At 48.6% G+C, this 27,928-nt stretch overlaps 1 protein-coding gene across 1 annotated transcript in view; it reads left to right on the top strand.

Moving 5' to 3' along the window:
* STX8 (syntaxin 8) overlaps positions 1-27,928 on the top strand; it is a 235,230-nt gene that overhangs the window by 125,829 nt on the left and 81,473 nt on the right. Inside the window, exon 7 of the mRNA XM_029928332.1 lies at positions 18,030-18,131. Coding sequence (XP_029784192.1) covers positions 18,030-18,131 — 102 coding nt within the window. The remainder of the gene's footprint in view (positions 1-18,029; positions 18,132-27,928) is intronic.

Raw genomic sequence — 27,928 nt, 5'->3', positions numbered from 1 at the left:
CTGACCACCCAGGCACCCCTTGTGTGCCTGTTTCTTAAAGAAATTCCCGAGTTTCTGGTGCTACCGGACGCTTCGGGCTCATTTGTGCATTTCCAGCCCCAGTCCTAGCCCCCGCCTTTTCTCCCAAGGGCCCCTGGCTCTTTACGTTGGAGAATGGGATTAGACATCAAGGTCTGGGCGCTAAGTGTGCTCATTGCTCCTGTGATGCTGCTTTCTTAAGTGTAGAAAAAGCACGGGGTCTAGGTGTGTTTACTTACCTACATGTAACCATTTGCATTTCTCTTAAGCTAAGCTTGATCCATTATCGCATGGATTGCCCTAGCCTCATCCGCCTGCTTATCTTTATTTTTTTATTTTATTTTTTTATTTATTTTTGATACAGAGAGAGACAGAGCATGAGAGGGGGAAGGGCAGAGAGAGAAGGAGACACAGAACAGGAAGCAGGCTCCAGGCTCTGAGCTAGCTGTCAGCACAGAGCCTGACGCGGGGCTCGAACCCACGAACGTGAGATCTGACCTGAGCCGAAGCCGGAGGCTTAACCGACTGAGCCACCCAGGCGCCCCCCGCCTGCTTATCCTTAAATTCCCACCCCAACAGTGAGACCTTGGCTGCCACCTTCGTCATTCATCTCCTTTTTTTTTAAATAAAGCTTATTTGCTTTATGTTGAGAGGGGCTAGGAGCAGAGGGAAAGGTAGAGAGAATCCCAAGCAGGCTCTGCACTGATGCAGGGCTCCATCCCATAAACCGTGAGATCATGACCTGAGCCGAAATCAGGAGTGGGATGCCTAACCGACTGAGCCTCCCGGGCGCCCCACATTCATCTCCTTAACTGTACCTATATAAGCAGTATCTGAATTGCTAACTCCTACCCCCCACACACAGAAAACAACTTTCTCAACCAGAATTTTGCTCTGATACGCAGTTGCTTTTGCCCTGAGTCTTACAGATTCTGCTCATTTCCAGCGTAACTTGGATCATCACCTTGTCTTTCTGTCCCTTTCAGGGATGTTGTTTTATACATTTGGTAGTAGAGCTAGGTTCTAGGTCTGTATTCCTTCCTAGAATCTTCCGCCTCCGAAGTGTTTTTTTTTTTTAATATACATTCATTAGTTTCACTTTTTGTGCCGTAAAGTTCTATGCGTTTTGACAGTTGCATAATGTTACATAGCTGCCATGACAGTATTGCACAGAATGTTTGCACTGCGCTAAAAATCCCCTGTGCTTGACCTGTTCCTCCCTCCCCTCTTCCTTCCCGACTCCTGACAACCACCGATCCTTGTATTCTCTCGACAGTTTGGCCTTTTCCAGAATGTTGTATAATTGGATTCATACAGTATGTAGCCTTTTTATGCATGCAGGGGCTAGGAAACACATGTTGATCATCTATAAATCATTCAGTCAGCGCCCAGCACATTATCGCCAGGATTCCGGTTTTCCAAAATAAGAGGAAGTGTATTTTACTCAGCAAGCGTTCTCATGTAGCTTACATTTTTAAAAATAAACTCGTTATTGAGGGTCCAGAAAATTCATTTCTGTTCCTATCACAGGGTCGTTTAATGTCTAAACTTAAGTATGTGATACGTTCAGACTATGTCTTCAAATTAAGGCTCATGGTGTCTCCTCTGAGCTCCGTGATTTTTTTTTTCAAGGACGTTTAAAGTTTTGTGTTTCTTGTGCTAACGAGAATGTTGAGAAATGTCACAGATATTCTGGGTCCTCATTACAGCCACGGCCTTGTGTCTCGGCGTGCCGTCCACCCCGCGTTTGTGTTTGTGTGTCTAATTGTCCCGGATCTTGGCTGATACTTCGTGCCTAATGATGTCTCGGCTTCTGTGAGGAGGCCGAAGGCTCTCACTGTGCACAGTACAAAGGATGTCTCCACAATCGGAAGAGAGAAGAGCAGGGCAGCCCAGAAGGGCTTATACTGGAAACTGTGTCATCGTCCCATTTCGGTGAATTTACCAGTTTAGTGTTCACTACACAAGCCTCATCTTGTCAGCATTAAGTTACTGTTATTGGGGCGCCTGGGTGACTCAGTCGGTTAAGCGTCCAACGTTGGCTCAGGTCATGATCTCACGGTTCGTGGGTTCGAGCCCCGCGTCGGGCTCTGTGCTGACAGCTCAGAGCCTGGAGCCTGCTTCCGATTCTGTGTGTGTGTCTCTTTGTCTCTCTCTGACCCTCCCCTGCTCCCGCTGTCTCTCTCTGTCTCCCTCTGTCTCCCAAAAATACATTAAAAAAAATAAAAGAATTACTGTTATTAAGTAGAACCTTGGTTTTGTAGTCTTTATTTTTAATACGAATATTCATGCTTAAAGCTACAGAATTAGGAGCCGTATCAGTACAAAATATGTATCCACATGGATGGTTCTGTTTAATCAAGTAATTTACATAAAATGATTAATGCTGAGGGGTGCCAGAGAATGTTTTGGTTTTGACTTCCTAACTCGGTGCAACAAGATGGGAAAACAGTGACTTAGCACATGGCGAGTTTTCAGTAAATATTAGCACTTACTGTTATGGTTTTACGTAATGCGCTCGTCTGGCCTGGCTGCCCCCCTCCCGCACATTTTGGCACGCTCTGCCCTGCGGCTCCGGCAAATTGCTCTCTCCCTCCCCTCGCCCCCACCCCTACAGCAGCTCCTAGCCTAGTCCGCACCGGCCCCAGCCGCCACGCCACTAGCCGAGGTCTGTCCCTCACCCGCCTTCCTTCTAGCTCTTTGCTCTTTTTATTTAAAAAAAAATTTTTTTTAAACATTTATTTATTTTTGAGAGACAGAGAGAGATAGAGCATATACAGCGGAGGGGCAGAGAGGGAGGGAGACACAGAACCGGAAGCAGGCTCCCACTCCGAGCTGTCAGCACGGAGCGCCATGCAGGATTCGAGCCCACGAACCGTGAGATCATGACCTGAGCTGAAGTCAGACACTCAATGGACTGAGCCCCCCAGGCGCCCCATTGCTTTTATTCTTCAAATACAAGTATTCTCTGGGGTTCCCCTTGTCCTCTACCTTTTTGATCACTCTGTCTGTCTTAACTCAGATTTTTAAATTAACACACAGAGGGGCGCCTGGGTGGCTCAGTTGGTTAAGCGTCCCACTTCGGCTCAGGTCATGCATGATCTTGCATTTTGTGGATTCGAGGGTCATGTCAGGCTCTGTGCTAACAGTGCAGAACTAGCCTGGTATTCTCTCTCCCCCCCACCTCTCTCTGCCCCTCCTGTGCTCACACTCTCTCTCAAAACAAATAAACTTAAAAAAGATTAAGTTATTAACACATAGCGATGTTGACTTGGCATGTATACGTGTAGCATGAATTTTGACCCACGTGTGGCTTGGTGTAACCACTGCCACAAACAGGACACAGGACAGTGCTGTGCTGTCCCTCCAGAGACTCCCTCGTGCTGTTTTTTTTCAGTCACACCCTCCCCCATCCCTAACCCACAGCAGCCACCCCACTGACCACTCTGTTCTCCATCACTCTGGTTTTTCAGAGAATATCATATAAGTAGAATCATCCGTAGGAGCTTTTTTAATATTCCATTTTCATGTTTCTGTTGTGTTTTTTTTTTTTAAGTTTATTTAAGAGAGACAGGGACAGTGCAAGTGGGGGAAGGGCAGAGAGCGAGGAAGAGAGAGAGAATCCCAAGCAGGCTCTGCCCTGACAGGGCAGAGCCTGACACGGGGCTCGATCTCACAAACCATGAGATCATGACGTAAGCCAAAATCAGGAGCCGGCAGCTCAGCCAACTCAGCCATGCAGCCACCCCTGTGGGGGTTGTTTTGTTTTGTTTTTGTTTTACTATATTTCCCAGTACAGACTGTATCGTGGTTACTGGGGATGGAAATACAGATCCTTCACATTCTGCAGTCGACGTAGAACTGGTATTTTACCACCAGAAGTGGGTCAGAGAAACGCCCCCAGCACACAGCCCCTCTTCCCTGCTCCCTTCAGGTGCACTTGTCTGTATGTTACCCTTCTGTGCACTGAGCACCAGACATCGTGAGTTTTGCTTTCAACACCATGAAACAAATATTTAAAAGCTTAACTGGAGGAATATCTATTCTGTTGACACAGATATTTAAGATTTCTGTCGCCTTTCCTTCTTTTCTGATGTTCTGGGTCACCCCCTGCTGTGATTTCACTTCTGTCGAAGAACTTACCTTATTGAAGACGGGTCTCTTAGCACTTCTTTCTCTAGAATGAATGTTTCTCTTTCCCCTTCACTCCCCCAAGGGGACTTTCACCAGATATGGAATTCTGTGCTGGCAGTTCCTGTATTTCACTGGGTTTAAGATTGTTGTTATCCCAGTGGAGAAATGGGCGGAAGCCACGAACACTTCTCCAGAGAGGACATCCAGATGGCCTACAGGCACATGAAACAATGCTCAGCGTCACTCGTCATCAGGGAAACACAAATCAAAACCACACTGAGATACCACCTCACACCAGTCAGAGTGGCTAAAAGGAACAAATCAGGAGACTATAGATGCTGGCGAGGGTGTGGAGAGACGGGCACCCTCCTGCACTGTTGGTGGGAATGTAAACTGGTGCAGCCGCTCTGGAAAACAGTGTGGAGATTCCTCAAAAAACTATCAATAGAACTGCCCTATGTCCCAGCAATAGCACTGCTGGGGAACTACCCAAGGGATACAGGAGTGCTGATGCATAGCGGCACATGTGCCCCAATGTTCATAGGGGCACTTTCTACAATAGCCAAATCATGGAAAAAGCCTAAGTGTCCATCACCTGACGAATGGATCAAGAAGATGTGGTTTATCTATACGATGGAGTACTACATGGCAATGAGAAAGAATGAAATCTGGCCATTTGTGGCAACGTGGATGGCCCTCGAGGGAGTCATGCTAAGCGAAATAAGTCAAGCAGAGAAGGACAGATACCATATGTTTTCACTCATAGGTCTAACAGGAGAAACCTAACAGAGGACCGTGGGGGAGGGGAAGGGGAAAAATAGTTAAGGAGAGGGAGGGAGGCAAATCATGAGACTCTTAAATATTGAGAACAAACTGAGGATTGATGGGGGTGGGGGAGAGGGGAAAAGGAGTGATGGGCATGGAGGAGGGCACTTGTGGGGATGAGCACTGAGTGTTATATGGAAACCAACTTGACAATAAACTGTAAAAGAAAAAACAAACAACAAACAAAAAATCAAAGTTGTCGATACCCCTTTCTCCTGGCCTCTTCTGATAAGAACTACAGTCTTTCAATTCTGCTCCCCTGTGGGACGTTCTTTCCTTTCTTCGATGTTCAGCAGCTTGGGTGTATGTCTAGGCACGGACTGTCTGTGTTCATACTGCTGCAGGTTTGCTGAGCTTCCTGAACGTGCAGGTTTATGGGTTGTGGTTTCATTGGCCAGATTTAAGACAGCGTGAGCCCTTACCTCTTCAGATGTGTCTGCTGCCATACCCCCTTTTCCTCTTCTTCTGAGACTTTGGTGATAGGAATGTTGCGCCCCCTCCCCAGGCTGGTCCCTGAGGCTGTGTTCATCAACCTCCACCTGCCCCCACAGGGTCTCTTTCCTTCTTGTGCAGATTAGATCATCTCTACTGACCTGTCTTCCAGTTCACTGCTTCTTTCCTCTGTCCTCTCCACACTGCTGCTGGGCCCGCCCAGTGAGTTTTTCTGATTCATTTATTCTGATTTTCAGTTTCAAAATTTGCATTTGGGTCTTTTCCATATCTTCTGTTTCTTTGCCAAAGTTTTCTCCCCCTCTGCCTTGTCCTTTGTTTCCGGAGGATTCACGTTTGCTTACTCGGGCATGCTCATCTGGCTGCTCTAACGTCCTGGTCAGGTAACTCCAACCACTATGTCCCCTCAGCGCTGGCCTTCGCTGGCAGAACTGGCATTGTCTTGTCTCATGGAGATGGAAATCTTCTGGCTCTTCATATGCTGGGCGATTTTGGATTGTATCCTGGACATTTTGATTATGATGTTGTGAGGTTCTAACTCTTGTTTAAATCCTACAGGATATTTCTTTTTGTCTGTTTAGCACGCATTTGACCTGATTGGGTTGAAGCCACAAGTTCCAGCTAGCTCTCTGGGTTGTGGTTCCAGTGGGAACTAAGCTTTCAGTTCTCGAGGTGCTATTTGGATCTGTCTTATATGTGCACCAGCCAGTGGCTAGTCTGGGAGTTGGGTGTTTTTCTGTTCTGTACTTCATTATCCATGGATGCACAGTTCAGAGGGGTCTAGGAATTCAGAAACAACCTTAAGAGGTTTCTTCCCTAATGCCTTCCCTCTATGTGGTCTTCTTGGCACTTTTTGGTCTCTAGGGCTCCTTTTTTGTCCCTCCAGCCCCAAATGTGGGGCTTTAGTTACCCTGCTCTGCTATACACTTGCCACTTACACAGTATGGTCTCTCTTCTTTTTCCCTTAACCCAACCTGAATCTGACTTTTTTCCCTTCTCTTGGCTCTTTGTTTAAGAATTCTCTCAAACCTGGGGCACCTGGGTGGCTCAGTCAGTTGAGCATCCAACTTCGGCTCAGGTCATGATCTCACAGTTCATGGGTTTGAGCCTGTGCTGACAGTTCAGAGCCTGGAGCCTGCCTTCGATTCTCTGTCTCCCTCCCTCTCTCCCTTTGCCCCTCCCCTGCTCCCTCTGTGTCTCTTTCTCTCAAAAATAAATAAAAACATTAAAAATATTTTTAATTTAAAAATAGAGAAGTTTCTCAAACCTACAGCCAAGGAGAGAGGGTTCTTCCCGCACACCTGGTTCCTCGAGAGTCACTGGTCGTGACCATTTTCTATCCGTAATCGTCCTCTGCTGTGTCTTCTGTTTTCCAGCAGACTGCAGGAAAGGCAGGTGAGTGTGTCTGGTAAATACTTCTCCCTGTGTTTCCCGAGCATTCGCGTGTCCTCCTGCCTCACCACGGTACCGTGCGCATAGCCAGGAAACCTGACCTGCGCGTGGTATTCTTGCTTGACGTGAAGCCCGTATTTGAATTTCCTCAACTGCCCCAGCCATGGCATTTAATCACCTTTTTTTCCCAGGTGTTTCTTTAGCATTCGTTCATATTGTCTCTAAAATGCTTTTTCTGGGGCACCTGGATGGATCGGTCAGTTGAGCATCCAATTCTTGATTTTGCCTCAGTCATGACCCCCGGGTCGTGAGATCGAGCCCCGTGTTGGGCTCTGCCCTGAGCTTCTCGCTCTCTCTTTCTGTTCCTCTCCCTGCTCTCTCTCTCTCTCACACACACACACTCCCTCTCTCTCAAATAAATAAACACATAAATACATAAATAAATCAAATGTTTTTCTAAGATACATGTACCATTCTGGTTTAGAAAAGTGATACGTAAAGTATCATATCTTCGAAGACACGTGTATATAGGTATGTATGTATCTGTCTATGCAGATAGAAACGGAGACACACACACATGGTCACATAAACATGAAAGTACCCACACATACGTACATGGATGCACATGGCGTACAGCCATCCGTTCTTGCACACCACTTACATTTTTCTCCAGCTCTGAATACTTCCGCATGCTTTTGTCCTACAAAGAAGCTAGCGGTATAGACCACACCCCCAGGCAGAGAAGGTTAGCGCAGCCTGGGGTAGACGGACTCCGCCCATCAGTCAGTCACAGTCACCTGACTGTGACTCTGCACGTGGGATTTACTCCACGTGGCCCGTCTTTGTGCCGCTGATCCCCGCTTTGGCAGTGTGGAGCTAGGACGGCTGACAGGCGTCTCCGAGGGCTGTGGGTGTGTTCGTCAAGGGGAAATAGAGGACGATGATGGGGCTGGAGTTCTGAAACAGAAGTTTTGGGCAGCTCGGGTGCTTGAGCGATGCCCTGAGGTGAGAGGGGGGCAGGCAGGACGGCTTCGGGGCAGGTCGTCTGATGCCCCCGGGAAGAGTGGGCTAGAGTAGGACTGAGGGTCGCTGGGTGGAACTTGGCCAGGGCCTGGGGTGGCGCGGGGCCCCCAAAGGCGTGAGTGGGTACCTTTGTACGACGTCCTAGGAATCACTGCCACATACTTTATACTTGTGTTTGGGTTCGGGCTCCCGTTTCCTGCAGTGACCGGCCCAGTGCGTGAGTGCCACCTGATTCCCCAGCGGGTCCCGTCTGCCTCCTCCCCGGGAGCCGCCGCCGCCGCCGCGGCTGGATTCTGAATCCGTAGGTCACAGCCCTTGCCCCTCATGCCTTGAAACAGTCCATGTTTTACAGGAACAGCCTGATGCCATTTACTTTTCTTGAATTTTCTCCATTTCGGAAGCTGGTAATCTTCTCTGCTTACTATTTGAGTGCCTCGGAATTTTTTTTCTGAACTCCAGAAATTTCATGAGGTATTTTCTGACCCTATTGAAGAATGTTGGTCAGAGCTCAGTGAGTTTTTTAAATAAGAAGACTCAAACTTTTTTTCAGCTCAAGGAAAATTCATTGTTTTTAATTAATTCATTAAATGTTGATTTATTTCTGAGAGAGACACAGAGCATGAGCAGGGGAGGGACAGAGAGAGAGGGAGACACAGAATCCGAGGCAAGTTCCAGGCTCCGAGCTGTCAGCACAGAGCCAGATGTGGGGCTCGAACCCACAAACTGTGAGATCGTGGCCTGAGCCGAAGTTGACGCTCAACAGATTGAGCCCTCCCTCCCCCCCCCCCGCCCCCGGTGCCTTATCATTATTTGGTCGCTGTTTCTCCTTCTGTTTTCCTGGATCTTTTTCCCTGTCTTTTTGGTCTTTCCCTCCCATATTTTGTCCTCTCTGCCATTTTCCTCTGACTTCCGGGAGATCATTCAGACGGGTTGTCTAAATCTCCTATTCACCTTACAGTCTGTTTACTCTGTGCCCTCGCCACGGTTGTTAATGTGAGAGTTGTGATCCCGTCTGGATGCAGCGTGTCCAGTAACCCGAAGTTGTCCCCTTGCCGTGGGTGTGTGTTCTGGTGGCGCTTACCTACGGTCCTCTTGAATCTTGTGTTTAAAAAAAAGAAACCACTTTCCCAAGGTTTCTCCTTTTCTGGAAGGAATGGTCTTTTCTTGGGGAGACAAGATGAGGGAGGGAGAGGGCGCTCCCTCATTTTGGGTCTTTTGTACCTGCTTCCTGTCGGTTGCTCTTCACACGTGGAGGTCAGTGTCTGTCTACTGTTAGAAGTAGGGAAGGTTCTGGTAGCTTAGGTAGGCTTTTGCTGCGCAGTTTTGGGCCTGAAAGAGGGAAGAATGGAAGGCCTTGGTTGATGGTGGGAAAGGAGGAGGAAAGGAGCCTGGCTTTCTGCCCAGGCTCGTTCACCTGCCCCTGCTTTTGTGAGCAGGTGCGGCCACGGGGGTTTCTCCAAGGACCCCGAAGCCTGGGCACGTCCCGCAGGCTCAGCTCAGGTGCGTGGCAGTCCCCCACCAGCTGCCCTGCCACGGGGTGCCATCAGTGTCATTGCTTCTCCTTTGCGGAGTCACACATGGCTCTTCTCTTCGTGTCCTGATTTCTGTTACATCTGTGACATCTCCGCCTGGTGCACAGTATTGTTAGAGGTCACACACACCCCCGCCCCCAATTTAAAATTTCCGTTATTGGGAAAAGAGGGAGTTAAACAAATATCCTCAAGAAAAGCTCTGTATTCACTCTTGGTTTGTCCTAACATTTCTCTTCAAATGTTATTAGCAACATAGAGGCACAGAAGCCGAATGACCTCACAACCGCCAGCCGCCACTGTGAGCACAAAAAAAAGGGACCAGACTTAACCTGGAAACATACAGCGTGTGGTCGGCCTTTACGTAGGATGTATTGGCGGTGCCGTTGAGAACGGGAAGAAATGACAAGTATAGTTGGAGTCCGTTGGACACCGTGTATTTCTTACCATTTTTGATTCCGTCAGTTTTGCGCCCCCTGTGCTCTGACCCATGTTCCGCTCCGTGTCGGACCGGCCCGCGGTGTCCCAAATCAACACACCGTAGAAATACCGTCTCCTTCTCAGAACCCAGTGCAGACAGTTGACCAGGAAGCAAAAGATCCGTTTCTCTCAAGAGGCTGGGACCATCCGGAGTCTGCAAGAGGCAGCCGGTCCTCTCTCAACGTGCGCCCAGAAACCTGTGTTTAATTTGCTGGCGGGAGACCGGAGTTGGGGGACTTCCCGGCTTGCGGGCTTCGGGTGGGAATTCCCCCTGGGGCTCCCCCCGCCCCCGGAAATCCGGGGAGTTCAGAGCAGCTGGGACGAAGTGGGGTGAGCCCACAGTGGCAGTATTGGCCTTTTAAAAACCGATGAGACCGTGTGATTCAAAGTCCACACAGCCAGACCTTCCAAACCCCAGGGTGTTAACTTAAGGAAATGAGACAAAAGGAAGAAAATGATAATGGAAGAAAGAATTCATTGACTCATTATGTATAAATATAGAAGCATCCTAAGTCCCCGACAACGGGCTATTTTTAATGAATGTTTATTTAATGGAAGGAATATTTTGTAACCATTAGAAATTATAACTGTGAAGGGAGACCGTGTAGCAACATGAAAGGGCACAGAAGAGCTCGTGTTAACGGGGCAGAAGGCTTCTGTGTTGCAATTACGTAAAAATACATGTTTATGTCAAACCGGAGAAGAGAACACACAGAAGCGATGACCCAGATGTTGGGACAACCTTTGTCATTCGGCCCCCCTCTCCTTTGTAAACTGCTATTAAATCACCGTGTCGCTTAAAAAAGTAGAGTTGGTTTTGTAGACAAACAAACAACACACCAGTCATCAGAAGAGGTTTAGCGACGGAGTGAAAACCTTGGTGTTTGGTCTCAGATTAAAAACGTGAACCCTCCCTGGGCGCCCAGCCGGCTCAGTGGGAAGAGTGTGTGGCTCTTGATCTTGGGGTCGTGAGCACGAGCCCCACTCTGGGTACAGAGATTACTAAATAAATAAATAAATGAATAAAATTTTAAAAACATTAACGTCCTCAGCGTTGACTACTGATCTTGGCTGAGCTAATCTGCTGCATACAAAGTCTTGATTTACCTCTCAGTTGTAAATATTTATAAAGTTTAAAAAGGATCTATCTAGAAACCCAGTTAAGCATCTGACTTCGGCTCAAGTCATGGTCTCATGGTCCATGGGTTGGAGCCCCACGTTGAGCTTGGTGCTGACAGCTCGGAGCCTGAAGCCTGGGTCGGATTCTGGGTCTCCCTCTCTCTCTGCCCCTCCCCTGCTTGTACGCTCTCCTGCTCTCACGCTCGCTCTCTCCCTCTCTCTCAAATAAATAAATAGACTTAAGAAAATGGCTTTTACGCATGGACCAGTAGATGAGCCCATCTGGGTTCTGGGCTGACAGAGCAAAACCAAAGCGGCACGTCCAGCCGGCCCATCATATTGCAGGACGAACACTGTGCCCAGAGTGTCCCCACGTCACAAGATACTGAAACCGCTTCCTCTGCGGATCCGCCAGAGTGTCCAGCTAAGTGTCTTCCTCCCCGAAGAGAAGATTCAGGAGGGAGAGGGGAAGTGCCTGCTAGAAGAAGGAACGCTGGTGTTGGGTTCTGGAAAGAACTAAGGCGGGCCACGAACGCAGGCAGGTGTCGGCTCAGCGGTAGAAGCTCATCGTGGTGAGAGCCACCCTCCGGCCCAGCCGTGGACGCAATTTGCTCAGGAGTTCCCGTGTCCCCAGTCGCTGGGAACATTCCAGAAATCGTTACTCAGCCCGCTGCCAGGGCTGCTGGAGAAAAGGAGAGGAGCTCCACGGGGCCACAAGACCTCTTGGGGCGCCGCCATTTTGTTATTCTGCCTTTCCAGGACGTGTGCCTGCCGGCCTTCCCGGAAAATCTTGGGTATTGTCAACTTAAATTTTTTCTGGTTTACGTTTTTTTTTAAGTTTATTTATCTATTTTGAGAGAGAGAGAAAGAATGAGCAGGGGAGGGGCAGGAGAGAGAGGGAGACAGAGGAGCCCGAGCAGGCTCTTCACCGTCAGCGCAGGGCCCGACATTGGGGCTCGATCCCTCGAACTCACTGTGAGATCATGGCCTGAGCCGAAATCAAGAATCCGACGCTCAACCAGCTGAGCCGACCAGGCGCCCCTGGTTTAGTTCACGCACAACAAAAGACACAGATCTTCAGTATTTACTTCTGTAAACTTTAACAACTGCGTATAATTGTGTCATCATTTAGAATCTTTCAGTCACCCCAGGAAACTCCCTCGTGTCCCGTTGGAGCGGCGCACCCCACCACCCCAGGGGCAGCTGCTTTCTGATTTCTACTCAGTAGATTTGGCTTATCCTTACACTTGACATAAGTAGAATCATGACATACGTATTAACTTTAATTTTCTTATTCTAGCCAACAGAATGCTTTTGAGATTTATCTGGTTGTCGCTTTGATAAGGAGCTGCTGTTTTTATTGCTGATAGTCTTCCATTCTCCAGATGAGCTTACATTACAATCTGTTTATCGTTCTCCCAGTGATGGGTATTTGAGTCGCTTCTGCTTTGGGTTCTAATTAACGAGGCTGCTATGTTTACTTTTTTGCAGGTCTTTTTGAAAAATATGTTTTGTTGTTGTTGTTTTAAGTTTATTTATCTATTTTGAGAGAAAGAGAGCACTCGGGCACGGGCACCAGCAGGGAAGGGCAGAGAGAGGGAGAGAGAGGATCCCAAGCAGGCTCAGTGCTGCCAGGGCAGAGCCCCGTGAGGGGCTCGAACCCATGAACCTGGAGATCATGACCGGAGCCGACACCAGGAGTCCGTTCCGCAACTGACTGAGCCACCCAGGCGCCCCAAGAAGTTTATTTTTGTTTCTGTTTGGTAAATATGCAGGAGTGAAATTTCTGGGTCATGAGTTAGATAGGTGGTGAACCTGATGGGAACTGACAAACACTTCCACAGTTAACCTTTGTGCCAAGTCGTCCCCAACCATTAGCACCGCCAGTCTTTAATTTTAGATCCTCGTGGATGTGAAGTAGAATCTTCTTGTGACTTGAATCTGCATTTCCCTGATGACTTATAATGTTGAGCTCCGTTTCATGTGCTTATTGGCCATTTGTGTGTCTTCTTTCACAAAATACCTGTTCAAATCTTTTGCCTATTTTAAAATTAGGTTGGTTGTCTGTTTCCTTATTGATATGTAGGTGTTCTTTATGTGCTCTAGATACAGATAATTGCTCAGTCGTATGTCCTGCAAATATTCACCAGTCTGTGTGTTGTTTGTTCATTTTTGTCATAGTGTCTTTGAGCAGAAACTTTCATTCATTCATTTATTTATTTATTTAGAGTGTGCATGAGTGGGGCAGAGAGAGAGTGAGGGTCCCAACCAGGCTCCGAGCAATCACTGCAGAGCCCAACTTGGCTCCATCCCAGGAACCATGAGATCACGACCTGAGCTGAAATCAGGAGCCAGGCGCTCAACCCAGTGAGCCACCCAGGCGCCTCTAGATGAACAGAAATTTTTGATGGATTCCCGTTGACCAGTTTCTTTTCATGTCCTATCCAAGAAATCTCTGCCTAACCGAGGTTACGAACAAATTGTCCTGTGTTTTTCCTTCTAGAAGCTTTACACTTCTAGAGTTAAAGGTTAGATCGATGAGCCATCTCAAATTAACGTTTTGCATATGGCAGGGGAGTCAGGATTGTTTTCATTGCCTCATACGGGCACTCCAAGCTTTCAATATTGGTTGAAAACACTTTTCATATTTGACTTGTTGATACTTGTGTTGAGAATTGAGTCCACACACATGCACATGCGCACACGCAAACACATGCACACACACGCACACACGCACACAAACAGGCCTATCTCTGGAGTCTGTCTTGTCCCATTGGTCTGTTTGTCCTGATGCCAGTACATATATTTATAGTGAATCTGGGGTCTTGGTAGTATATTACCTCCAACTTTTTGGATAAGACTATTTTGGCTGTTTTAAGCCATTTGCTTTTCCATGTATCATGGCTTGTCAGTGTTATTATTTTTTTAATGTTAGGATTTTTTAAATGAATTAACGAATTTGTATTTTTAATTCCATCCTAGTTCACATACAGTGTAATACTAATTTCAGGCGTACAGTATAGTCACTCAGCACTTGCATGCTCTCCCAGTGCCCCACACGGCAAGTGGCCTCCTTGACCTCCATCTCCTGTTGCACCCATCCCCCACCCACCTCCCCTCTGGGAACCATCAGTATGTTCTCTACAGCTAAGAGTCTGTTTCTTGGCTTGTCTCTCTCTTTTTTTTTTCCTTTTGTTCATTTGTTTTGTTTCTTAAATTCCGCATATGAGTGAAAAACCTCCCAGGATTTTGACTGGGACTACATTGAATCTATAGATCAATTGAGAGATAACAGATACCTTTAAAACACGGAGTCTTGTCAACCCACGAACGTAGTATGACTCTCCCATTTCTTTCATTTCTCAGCCAGAAGGGGTGGTTTATAGTTTTCAGTGTACAAGTCTTGCACACCTTTTGTTAAATGTATTTCTAAGTGTCGCTGGGTGGACTGGGGAGACCCAGGGCCCCAGGGGCCCCAACCCAGGGCCCAGCCCGTAGGTATTGCTGGAAGGTCTTGGTCTTGTTAGGAGAAAAAATTCAAGGACAAACACAACATGGGCAAGTGGCATGAGCAGCAAGGCTTTTTAAAGCAAAAAACACACTCTTGAGATGTGAAAGTTGGTCACCGCTGGGGGTTGGGTTTCTATTTTTTATTGACAGTTCTTACCACGGGGTGGAATATTCATCACTTTGGGGGAGGTGCAGGGGTTTGTGCCTTTTCCTCCTAATTTGGTCAGGGGTCTTCTGTCACGGCACCCACCAAGCACAGAGCCCGACGCAGGGCTCAATCCCACGACCCTAGGATCATGACCTGAGCCGAAATCAAGAGTCGGATGCTCAACTGACTAACCCACCCAGGCACCGCTCCCTCTGTATTTTTAAATCCATATATATTGGTGATTGGTTTTCTTTTTTTTTTAATGATTGCCTTAGAGATACGTTGTTTGATATAGTAATCACCACCCACACATGGCTTCAAGTTTCAGTCTTAACTAGTTAAAACGTGAAAAAATTAAAATGCGTCCCTGGCTTCTGTGTGGAGGAGGGATTGAGAAGATGCAGAACTCGAAACGGGAAGATAAGTTTGAACATTGTTCTAGAAACACTGGCGCAACTTTGTGAGATGTTAGTCGCAGAGCTGAAGAGAAAGCACAGGACTGAGAGGTCCGGGAGCAGGGCCAGGCCGCAGGCTTCAAGGGGCACGTCCAGGGGAGGGGGGGGCGTTGGTGCCGTTGATGGGACAGGGAATGCAGGAGGGGAGTCAGGCGTGGGGGAAGAGGAAGAGTTTAGTGAAGAGATCCTGAGACTCAAATATTTGTAGGAATTTCAAGGTACAGATAAGCCGTGGGCACTTGGCTCCTGGGTCAAGGGTTTTGGAGAGCTCTGGAGAGCAGAGAGTTTCAGGTTTTTAATTTATATATCGAGGAAACTGAAAGGTACATAAAATCCCCATGGTAATAGTATAGAAAAAACTATGCAGGGGGGTAGGCCTGCCAGCATTTATGAGGGAGAAGACACCCCATGCAGAGCTTGGAGACAGATGGAAGGAAAACTGGGAGAATGTCACTGAATAGAGAGTCACAAGGGCATTGTTGGGGCACCTGGCGGCTCAGTTGGTTGAGTGTCCAGCTCTTGGTTTTGGCTCCAGTCATGATCTCACGGTTTATGAGTTCGAGCCTCATGTCAGGCTCTGCACCACGTGCACAGTGCACAGAACCTGCTTGGATTCTCTCTTTCCCTCTCTCTCTTCCTTTTCTCTCTCTCTCTCTCTCTCTCTCTCAAAATAAATAAATAAACTTAAAAACAAAACAACCCCCCACAAGTGCATTGTTCAGTGGTAGTGAAAAGTGTTCTAAGCAGCCCGAATATAGATGGTATTTGACAGATTTGGCTCAGACCTGCTGGTCTAAGACACAGCAAAGCGCTTTCAAATACAGCTCTCTTTTGGGCTCCATCCGTTTGTTGCCTTTATTGCTTTGTATTTATTTTATCTGGCTGTGTACTAGACACTCCCCTGGGCATGACAGGTAGACCAGTGAACAAAAGCGAGTCTCTGCCCTCTTCTGTCCATAAAAGAAAGGCAGGCAAGCAAATAATCAGAATACGGAACGTGACTCTGTAAGGACACAGAGCTTGCGGGAAGGGCTGCGGGAGCCCAGGCGAGCCAGCGACGCCCCTTCTGCGCCTTCCGCGTGCTGTGCTTCCCGGGGGAGCGCTCTCTTCCTGCTTCGTTATGCACACGGCCTTTAAAACGCAGCCCCGGGGCACCTGGGGGCTCAGTCAGTTGAGCAATCAACTCTTGATTTCAACTCAGGTCATGATCTCCTGGTTCACGAGATCAAACCCTGCATTGGGCTCTGTGCTGACAGTGTGGAGTCTGCTTGAGTCTCCCTCTCTCCCTTTCTCTGCCGCGCCCCTGGTCATGCTGGCTCTCTCCCTCCACTTCTGTCTCTCTCCCTCAATCTCTCTCTCTCTCTCTCTCAAAATGGCTAAATAAAGAAAGAAACAAACAAAAATTAAAACGCAGCTCCAGTATCATTCTGGAAGCTTTCTTTGATTACCTTGTTCTATTTAATTTGTTAGCAGAAGCGGTGCTCATATTGGACAAGGGATCTCTAAAGCAGTCACTTAAAAGAAAAAAAAGGAAGGGAAGGAGGGAAAGAGGGAGGAAAGGGAACCTAAATTGAAAAAGTCCTATGTACTCACTAGAAGAAATTCAAACAATTCGGAAAACACAAGGGAGATATCTCCCAGAAATAATCATTCTCCACATTAGGTTAACATCATCCAGATATGTCCTTGTAGGTTTGTCCGTATGAAAGGGTGGCTAGAAATAATTTTACATCGTTAGGATCTTGCTATATATGCCAGTGTAAGTGTTGTGGAGAGCTTAACCTCACTTTAAGGAGATTAGCACAGTATCAACTCTAATTCAATTTTGAAGAAGGAGGATTAGGGGTGCCTGGGGGGCTCAGTCGGTTGAGCGTCCGACTTTGGCTCAGGTCACTATCTCATGGTTTGTGGGTTCGAGCCCCACATCGGGCTCTGTGCTGACAGCTCAGAGCCTGGAGCCTGCTTCGGGTTCTGTGTCTTCCTCTCTGTCTCTCTGTCTGTGTGTTTTTCTCTCTCTCTCAGAAATAAATAAATATTAAAAAAATTTGTTTTAATTTAAGAAAAGCTCAACTTCACATAAAGGATTCTTTACAAGACATGTTAATTACTAAAAGATCTATCTAAGGTTAACAAAAAAAAAACCTACATAAAATGCTGAAACTTCGGTGATTTTGAAAAGCTGTAGGTCTCTATATGTTTTACTTTTTGGTAGCTCGATGGGACTCCGCTGTGCATGATGGAGAAATTAACACCTTCAAATTCTTTCCACCTTTCTCCTGCCACCCAGCCTCCCAACTGCATCCTGATTTCAGTTCTAATTACATCGTCACTGTTTACAACATTTATCTATTTGTAATGCAATCCATGTATCTGCTGATTCCCAGCTCAGTATTTAGACATCTCCAGCTCTCTCCAGTGTCTCTTAGGTCAGAGTCTCTGGCTTCTCCGTCCTAGAGTTCTTTATTTCTTTCCACCCCATGGTTGGTTAGATTTCATCATCAAGCGGTTTTCTTGAGAAGGACCCTCTCATACTCTTTCTGCCAAAGAAACGCATGCAAGAAAATAATTAGAATACAAAACTTAAGAAACAAGAAGTTTTCTCCTGTAGTCCGTTTGCTGGCTTTATGGTGGCAGGACCGCTTGGCCAGGCGTACCTTTGCTGGGTCCTGCTTTCCTTCCCCTGAACTCCTGTCATTCCTCCTCTGTGTCCCGGACTTGCCGTTAAATCAGATTTTTCCTTTACCACAACTCCCCTAGCCCTGCTCCACCATCGCCACCTTTTATGAATCACAACTGCAGTTTCCAAAGAACATACATGAGCTCTTACCTTTTCGCTCACTGCACGTGAGAGAATTGTGAGTGGGGAGGCCAGCCTCCGCTCTGATACTTAGACGTGAGCCCGGCTACTTCCAGAGTCTTCACATGCATCTCTGTCTTCCTTTCTAGAGATAATTGATGACCTCGCCAACCTGGTGGAGAACACAGACGGGAAGCTCCGCACGGAGACCAGGCGTATAAACCTTGTGGACAGAAGGTCAACGTCTTGCGGTAAAGATCTCTGCTTTTGCGGTTCTGCCTCCCGTCATCACTTGTGCATTTCCTCTGCTTTCAGTTGCCTCGTTTGTCTCATCGCCACAGGGATTTGGTTGCTCTTTTGTTGCAAACAGTCCCTTTTGATGAGGCATTGAAATCACTAGGAGCGACCCAAATCTTGTGAAAATGAAGTGAGTGATTACGAGCGTAGAACTATAATGCGCCCTTAATTTTTTTTTAAATTCAAAATAGGAACTGTCTCTGTGTGCTTACAGAGAACACCAGTTTGGGAAATCGTGGGAGGGTAGGCAGATCGCTGCTGGTAGATCATCACAGGCGTTGGAGGCGCGCTTGCTGACTTTGTGCCTTTTCTCTAGTCGTAAGCTTGATGGTTGAAGCTTGAAACTCCAGAGCGGTTAAGAGCCCAGGAGTCTGGTTGAGTTCACACCCTGTATTTAGTGATGTTCATCTTTGGCAGTCACTTCACTGCTTAGTACTCTGTGCATCAAGTGGGGCTGTCCATGCCGAGTCAGGAATCACTTGGCGCGGCTCTCGAAACACTGACCCGCTGGCCCTTCCCTAGGGATTCTGATGAAGTAGGGCCAGAATGGATGGTCATTATTTCACAAGGATGGCAAGCGATGCCAACATGGGTACATGCTATTCTTCCGAAGTTCCGATGCCGATTTCTGTGAGGGTTGAATTCTGCGCTGCCTGTGGATGGTGCTTCGCCCGGAGGTAAGTGATGATGAATGGCTGTGGTAGTAGGACCGACCAATGCGATTGCTACTGGGAACTTCATCCGGCAAAGGTGCACCAGGTTTATAAAGCCAAAGCCTTTATTATAAACGAAAGTATAATAGCACTCAGAACACTGGTGATCGGAACACAGGGTTTGCGTCTTAGCCCTTTCGCTATGAAAGGATCTGTAATGGGTCCCTCTGGTCCATACCCGGTTTTAGAATGAGGACCCTCTGTGAGGGTCGCCGGCGATGTACAGTCTGAGAGGCGTTCCCTCTCCACCTGGTGTGCCGCTTCGACGGGGGTCCGGGAGAGCAGGGTGCCTGAGGACAGCAGCCACGGGCCCTAGGACCTGAGGGACCTCCCTGCTCCCCCGTGATCGCGCATGTCTGTTCTCCCCAGCCCCGAATTCTCACCCACCGGACAGCAGCCGCCCCGAGCTTCTGTCCCCTACGAAGGCAGCACGTCCTTGCTTTTGACCAACCTTCTCGTGTGACTTCTCTCCACGGGGACCTTGTCCGGCCCCAGATCCTGAAGCTGCAGACACGGGGGGATGCAGGTTTCCTCCCACCTCCATCTCTAACTGCCCTGATCTCTGTAGAACCTAGTGTTGCCAGGCCTCAGTTTCCTCACCTGGGAAAGAGTGGATAACCTGGTTATCAACATTAAACTGTGTAGAACAGCTGTAGTATCTACTGCTGGCCATCTTCCCTGACTGTCCATGTTTACATGGAGGGGCCCTGCGTGGTCAAGAGTGGGGCCCTAGAGCCTGGACTTGCGTCCCGGTGCCACCCCTCACCAGCTGTGTGACCTTGGAGAAGCCCACGTTCCCCTTTGCCTCGGTCTTCCCATCTTCGAAATGGGAATGCTAATGGTACATACCTGAGAGCATTTTGTAAGGAATAAATGAATTAATACAGATAAAGACAAAGATACAGGTTTAGATACAGATGATGTAGATACGGATATACACATAGATACAGGTTTATGTAGATGCAGATATATACATAGACCCGGGTTCGTAGCACTTAGTGCAATATTGGCCCATAGTGAGCTGGGAGCAAGTATTAGCTACCGTCTCTGTGCGTCTAAAGCAGGAACACGCATCCCGACTCAGGGACAGCTTTCTTGAAGTCTATCTGATGTGCAAAGCATTCACGAAGCCCCTGTTGGTGTGGAGTGGCCGTGTGTATAGATGTGTGCGTGAGCCGTCTGTGTTTGCGAAGCGGTGGCCCTCCGCTCGTGTTCCTCGTGAAGTCGTAAAGGGACGTGTCCCTCATGCTGCTGGGTTCTTATTTTACAGCATTGCTTAGTGTTGGTGTTTATACCCAGAAATGTGCATAAAATCTTCTGACTTGAACTCTGTTATTTTAGTAGAAGAAATTTAGAGACTCCCATAATCACTAAAATGCATGTTTTTAAATCTTGGTATTTTTAAAATAAGTTAAGTGTAAATCTATCTCATGCGTCATTTATACGTAGTTATATATAATCCGTAACAGAGTTGTGGTTGGTACCGGAAGAATGTGGAGGTTGGCATGTTGACCCCATGTGCAGGCAGAAATCTGCATATACTTTTTTTTTAAGTTTATTTGTTTATTTTGAAGGAGACAGAGAGCACAAGCAGGGAAGGGGCAGAGAGAGAAGGGAACCCGAGAGTCTGAAGCAGGCTCTGCTGATGGCAGAGAGCCTGATTCTGGGCTTGAACTCACGCACTGTGAGATCGTGGCCTGACCTGAAGTCAGATGCTTAGCTGACGGAGCCGCCCAGGCGCCCCCTGCATATACCTTTTGACTTCCCCCCAGAACTTAACAACTAATAGCCTACTGTTGACCAGGAGCCTTATGGATAACATAAACCGTTCACACATATTTTTATGTTACACGTATTATGTGCTGTATTCTCACAGTAACGTATGCTAAAGAAGACATTAAACTCGTAAGTAAGAGAAAGTACATTTACAGTACTGCACATAGTTTTGACAAAAATCCATGCATAAGTCAACTTGCACAGGTCAAACCTGTGTTAGGTAAACCATATACTTAGGGACTCTGAAGGGAGAAGTCCGATAGTACAGCATTGTTAAATAGATAGACATTTCTTTATTCTTCCAGTGGAAGTAGTTTAAAGAGAATTCTTTCTCTTATCCCGTCAATTTTTCCCCTGGTATTTTGCTAAGCAGTGTCATAAGTAGTGTAGATCCACATCCAAATAACTGACCTTACGGCATGTCTGATGTCCCGTACCTTAAAAGGAAAATTTATTGCATTTACATTTTTTGTAGGGAAGTCTGTAATGATATCTGTGTTTGTTGGCAAGCAGCGCTAGTTTCTGCATTCTGATCAAGGTGTATCCTGTAGCCTCCAACACTCTAGACGGGACAGACTCTTTAATGACACCTGCAGTTAACTTCTGGGTCTTCCATGGATCAGTATGGAGCCTGTTTGAAATTATGACACCCCGTGGAATTTACTGAGTGGGTCTAGCAGCTTTGCCAAAACCAACCTAACTTAAAAAAACCTTTTTTATTATGGAAAACTGTACATAACACAAAAGTTGCCATGGTAACCATTTTTAAGGGTGCAGGTCTGCAGCGTTAATAACTACGTTCACGTTGTCCTGCAATGTCTCTGTCGTCCGTCTCCAGAACTTTTTCATCCTCCCCAGCTGTTGCTCTGTCCCCATTCAGCACTAACCCCCATTCTTCTCCAGCTGGCCCCCATTAGCCACTATTCTACTTTCTTCTCCTGTGAATTTGCTGCCACCAGGCACCTCATATGAGAAAATTCATATAGGAATTATCCTTTCGTGTGTGGCTTATTTCACTCAGCATAACGTCTTCAATAGTCCTCTCTGCTCTAGTGTGTGTCACGAATTCCTTCCTTTTTTAGGCTGAATGGTATTCCAGTGTGTGTGTGTGTGTGTGTGTGTGTGTGTGTGTGTGTATACACCACCTTTTGTCTGTTTCTCTGTCAGTGGACATTTGGCCCTTGTGGTGAATGAGGTCACTGTAATGTAGGCTTACAAGCATCCAGTTCGGGTCCTGCTCGGAAGTCACATAGTTGAATCAAATAGTAATTCAGTGTCTCATTTTTCAAGGGACCACCATCTGAACCTGTCCTTTCGTTTTGCTTCCAGTCCTTCAGCTCTTAGTACTGTCGAACAGTCTGATTATTTTCCCAATGAAGCCCATCTGTGGGCAGGAGTCAGGGATTTCTATGGCAAGAGAGGCAGGCGAGTGGGGTAGAAGCTACTGTCCTGGACCCACCCCAGTTGAGAAGTGTAACCCCTTCCCCCGTTGAAGCAGGTCCCCAAAGAGCTACGCCCTTAGAGTAAAAGTGAACCAGAAGTCAGGTGCCCTTGGCACCGAGAAGACTGGACAAGGACAAGGACAAAACCACAGTCCCTGACAAGCTGTGGGCACAGAAGGGTTGGCATCATGGGCATCTGTACTCAGCAGGGCCTGGGGACCCCATCCCCGGTATTTGGTTCAGGGCAGATTCATGTGCTAGAGCAACAGGCGCCTGATAAAAAAACAATGAAACGCCTGTCTGGAGGAGGGTGTATTTATCAACCCAAATCAAAAATTTTGGGGCGGTGCCCGGCACACAGTCAAAGATAACCTACCAGGAGCATCTGACATCGGCACAGGTCATGATCTCATGGTTTGTGAGTTCGAGCCCCACATCGGGCTCTGAGCTGTCAGCACAGACAGAGTCCTTATAGCTCGGAGCCTGGAGCCTGCTCTGGATTCTGGGTCTTGTTCTCTCTCTGCCCCTTACCTACTGGTTCTCTCTCTCGCTCTCTGTCTCTCAAAAATAAATAAATTTTAAAAAATGGTAGGGACGCCTGGGTGGCTCAGTCAGTTAAGTGTCTGACTTTGGCTCAGGTCATGATCTCACAGTTCGTGGATTTGAGCCCCACATCAGGCTCTCTGTGCTGACAGCTCAGAGCCTGGAACTGCTTCAGATTCTGTGTCTCCCTCACTCTCTCTGACCCTCCCCTGCTGACCCTCCCCTCTCTGTTTCACAAAAACAAAAACATTGTAAAAAATGACAAATACTGGAAAAAAAAAATCTAGCAGACACGGAGACAACACAACATGAGCCTGAACCAGCCACAGACCACAGAAATCAATCTGCACCAACTCGCAGTATTAGAATTATCAGGCACGGATGATAAAATTAACTATGCTTCTTATATTTAATGAAAGAAATGACAGGCTTGAAAGGATCTTCAGAAATTAGGAAACTATAAAAAGTAACAGAAAATTTGAAAAAGGACCAAAATCTAGCTCATAGGAAAAAAAAAAATAAAACCTGAAATTCGAAACCCAGTGGACATATTTGGCAGCAGTAGAAGCAAAGAGAATCAACCAAGCGACAGGCACAAAACAGAAATAAATAAACCAAATTCCCTTTCCGTAAGCGTTAGCTGGCATTTACAAGATATCCAGGAGCCACGGAGCTTACATTAGGACCTTCATAAGAAAGGTTTGGGGCTCCAGGGTGACTCATTTGGTTAAGCATCCAACTCTTGATTTCAGCTCAGGTCCTGATCGAGGATCATGGGATCGAGCCCCACATTAGGCTCCACGCTCAGCACAGAGATTGTCTCCCTCCCTCTGCCCCTCTCCTGCTCGTGCTCTTCTCTCTCTACAGAAGGAAGGAAGGAAGGAGGGTCTTGTGGGGGGTGAGGGCTTGTTCCAGGAGCCTCGGGACATAGAGCAGAGTTGATCCCTGGCCCTTCTCACACACACAAGGCTCAACCGATCATTTCCACGAAAGCTGGCACGCACAGGAAGCTGCGAGCTGCATTCACTGTTTGGGGGGTAGGAGTTCAGGGAGGGCCTCGGTGTCCCTGGGTTACCGTTCACTTCGCACTCCGTTTGTTTAGCTCTGGGGGCTCAAGCGAGCCGAGGGCACCGGCCAGCACACCGTCAGTTCACGTGCAGAAGCAGATCGTGATCATGAAACGGCCTTCTGTCTCCCTGCCCTCAGTGTGTCTGTCTTGCCGACCTGATACATATATAAGTCACAGACACTTCCGCAGTGAAGGCATCTCCAGTTCTTCCTACAGACCGAGCTGCGAGGCGGCCGCACAGAAGGGCCTGGTGATGAATCTGTCTGGGCGCTTGGTAACAAAGGATTCAAGCACCTCTTTGTGAACCTTTCACTCAGGAGCCCGGGCTGCAAAAATTTTACCGAGATCTTTGGGCGGCTCTTCCTCCCTTTTCCTTGCCCACCCCCCACCCCCCAAAACTGCATCCAGTCGAAAGCAATACTGTCTTTGTCCCGCTTCCAAACACGGATCAGACTGGTCTTTTCCGTGGGTACCTATGCATACTCTCCGATCTGTTACTTGTATCGGGACGTCTGCATGAAAGCAGGATCTTTGTGACCACGGTTCAATATTCAGAGTGCCTCGTCCTCATTAGAATTCAAAATAGAGCCTCGTCTGAGTCTGACGGACAGAGCCAATTGTGAGAGGCCAGACTGAGTGTTCTGAATGACTCGGACTGAGGGGCACTGTTCCTTCTCAGCATATTGACTATTACGTAATGTTGTCTAAGCACACGATTGTGGTCTGAGCAGCATCGCAGCGATGTGCTGAGAATCAGCCCCGCTGACATCGCGCTGGCACCGCCTCAACCTGGAACCCTTGGGTGTCACCCTCCAGCACGTTCTGGAGCGCACGCGCGGGGCTCAGGGAAGCCACTGTGTGGGTGCGGAGCCAGAGCCGGGTCACAGCGTGGGTGCGGCCAGTCGGGGCCCCGTGACTCAGAGAGCCACCTGCCCTCTCTGAGGCCCCGCTTCCTTCTTCATGAAGCCAGGGGAGTAATGACCGGGGGATAATGGCTGTTCTGCAGATGGGGGGATGGCGGGGGGCGCAGGACTGGTTCTAGCGCCTGCTCCGCACACGCCAGCGCTGCGAAAGCGTGGGTTCCAGTCGGATGCCGAGAGCCGCCTTCATTAAATAAGACTCAGAGGAAGGCAGCGTGCGGAAGGGCTTTTAACGAGAGTAGTTACGACCTGAGCAAGTTGGGCAGCGATATTCTGAAGCTAGGAGGTTTACGTCCTCATCGAATTAGAAACAGAGTTGCTTTCTTTCAAATAAACTGAAATTGGTAATCTTGTGGCCGAAGCCATTCCCAGGCATGAACTGGGTAAGTGCCACCTGCAGTGGACACGGAAGGCGCCGCCGTCCCTTTGCGTGGCAGGAACATACTTTCTCCCCTATTAGCTCTTCGGAACCTGACAGGACATAGATAGGACACTGCGTTGAGTTGTCTGGTTTATTTCACTGGCCCTGGAGACAGTACAGTCTCTCAAGGATTGTCTTTAAAACCTGCCGCAAGCACAGATAATTGGAGATCTGATTATGCGGCAGAAGAATAGTGAGGCGCCTTCTTTTATTTCTCTCACTGCTTCTCAGGAATATTCTTCCGGCCTGTCATCTGCTGCTTTATCCTCCTGCTTTGGGACAATCCGGTTAAATCCTTCAGCGCCCGTCTTCTTTACACACGCCCGTGTCTGTGTCTCTCCCCAGTGTTGTCTTTTGCTCAGTGTCTATGGAGAAATGCCTGCTCCTCCGCTGATGCACGTCAGACGTCAAAGCCACCGTGGGGGGCGGCTCCATCTATGAGTCCCCGACTCTTGGTTTCTGCTCAGGTCATGGATCTCACGGTTTCGTGAGTGCAAGCCCCACATTGGGCTCTGCATGGACAGCGCGGAGCCTACTTGGGATTTCTCGGTCTCCCTCCTTTTCTGCCCCTCCCCTGTTCGTACTGTCTTAAATAAATAAATAAACTTACAAATGGGAGGGGAGCCACCTTGTCCTTAAGGTGCATTTCCCATCTGCTTATTCTTCCTTCTTCCCTGTTAACGATGAGTGCCAGGGCCTGGGCTCCATGACAGGAGCCGAAAGGCGGGTGGGCGCTCGCACGTCCTGCCCCGGGCACCGTAGAGCGGAGGAGAAGGTCCCGGGGACTGCGGAGAGCCCAGGGGGAGAAGGATCGCAGTCAGCCTAGGGGCCCCCGTGTTCAAGAGGACGCAGCACAGGGCAGAGGCCTGAGGAGTGAGGGGGACAGACTTCCCCGGGCTCTGGCAGAGTGACATCCCAAACTAAGGGTGCACATTCTGTGATCCCACGTGAGGCGGGGAGAAAGGAAGGACGGAGTTGCCCAGGGAAGGTGGGAAGACGTGTGTCAGCCCTGTAGAGCGGTGCGTGCTAGAACATCTGTCTGCACCTGACACTGTTCCCTCAGAGCGGCGTGAGCGCCCCAGCTCGGGGCCGGCTGGCCGGAGGCAATCAGTGCCGCAGCCCTTCTGTAGTTTAAGTATTTATTCACATTTTAAGGAAAATCTATTTCTGTCCTAATAATTTAGCGTCTCCTGTCACTTTTCCTAGCCACAGTGTTGTGACAAAGTGGTATCAGGACCCTCTCTTTAACCTTTCTGTCTCTAACATCTCCCTACAAGCCCTTTCTCCTCTTGGTGTCATTCGCAACATCCTATCAGACAGAAGTACTGTCTACTGAGGACGGTAGGATTTTTCCCTGTCCTGTAGGGTCTCAGCTAGGATGCTCCCAGGATTAGAACCACAGACTGGGTCTGGCTGTCTTGCCTCGAGGGGGCCCTGATAAGGAGGGGGTTGGAGCCCAGAGCAGAGAGAGGAGGCCGGGGCCCCGAGGCAAGGGAGGAACCTGGCCACGTTGAAGTCCCCGTGATAGGAGCTCCCTCAGAACGGAACGAGAGGTTGGATCTGGACAGCCGGGAAAAGAGAAGACAAAATGAAACATGCCCGTTACTTATAGCAACATTACCTATTTCCCAAGCAGATGCACGGAGGCCCCAGCTGGGAGCCGGGTTGCTAGCTAATTGCCAAATTATTTTCCAGCCCCCACTCGGACTCCGTAGCGACGGCATGTTGTTAAGATCCAGGGCCACTCTTCCCTGCGTGCTGCCCTTGAATGGCTTCTGGTATTCTAGAAGGTTCTAGAATCCCTCTTCTTCCTTGATTCCTGTGACACGCTGTCATCCCAAAATCCACGCTGCCGCCCCAGCTGCTCAGCCCTTCTCTTCCTTTGTTCTGGTGTTTGCCAGACACTGAGGAGAAGGAGAAGCGGCCGGCCTGGGGAGCAGTCGGCCAGAGAGGGAGACCGCAAGCTCAGGCCCCCCCCGAGGAAGCCCCCGGGTGTTCTCGGGATGCGGTGGAAGCACCCTCATGGGGGCCCCTCGTTCTGGAAAGCTGAGTGGGAATCTGACGGAGGTGGAGGTGGGTTAGCATCCCAGGCAGGAGGTCTGCAGGAAGCACGAAGCCAGGAGATGACCGTTGGCCTCCCAAGCAAGAAATGGGGCGTGGCCGGCAGGGCGGGGCCAGCCCAGGGGTGGGGGTCCAGGCTGCAAGCCCAGCCCCCTTCAGGCCTGCGTTGCTTTTCCTCTTCCCGCCTCTCCTGGAGACAATGCTTGGGGCTCAGTCCTCCACCCTTTTGTTCTGACACTTACTCTTGAAGCTTCTTAACCTGCTCGCTCTGACGGCTTCATGGCCAGCTAGGCGTTGTGCGTCTCAGACCCGGACTTCACCTGAAGCTCAAGGTCTGTTCTTTGCCTCCTGCCTGTTAGCTTCTCTTGCCCGGCCCCCAGCTCCGCCCCCCCCCCCCACAGTCTGTGCTGAGTCTGGGGACACTTGTGACCTTGCGCCCCCACCCACCACCCCCAGCAGCTTCCTCTTCTGTGCTTGCTTCCAATTTTTTTCCTGCTCAAAGTCTCCTTCATCCCTTCCGATGCTTTTGGAGGCCAGACGGGACCCTCACAATGAAGCAGGCCGCCGGGATGTCCTCCGGTGGCCGACGGGAGAGTAAACAGCAACTGACGCCAGGTCGGGGATGCAGTGCCTCACCCCCGTCTGCTTGTTTTCTTAACAGAAGCCTGAAATCTGCATCTTCAAGTAAAATCGCCCCATATTTTAGTGTTGACAGTAAATTAGCATTTAACAAAATTTCCACTCGGGCCAAATAAAACATGTCCCGGTGCACCGCGCAGGGACCTCTTGTTCCCACCCGTCCGTCA

The sequence above is a fragment of the Suricata suricatta genome, chromosome 17, assembly GCF_006229205.1.
Source record: "Suricata suricatta isolate VVHF042 chromosome 17, meerkat_22Aug2017_6uvM2_HiC, whole genome shotgun sequence".
Lineage (NCBI taxonomy): Eukaryota > Metazoa > Chordata > Mammalia > Carnivora > Herpestidae > Suricata > Suricata suricatta.
Note: the sequence above shows the minus strand (reverse complement) of the source record. Positions and strands in the feature narration are given on the sequence as shown.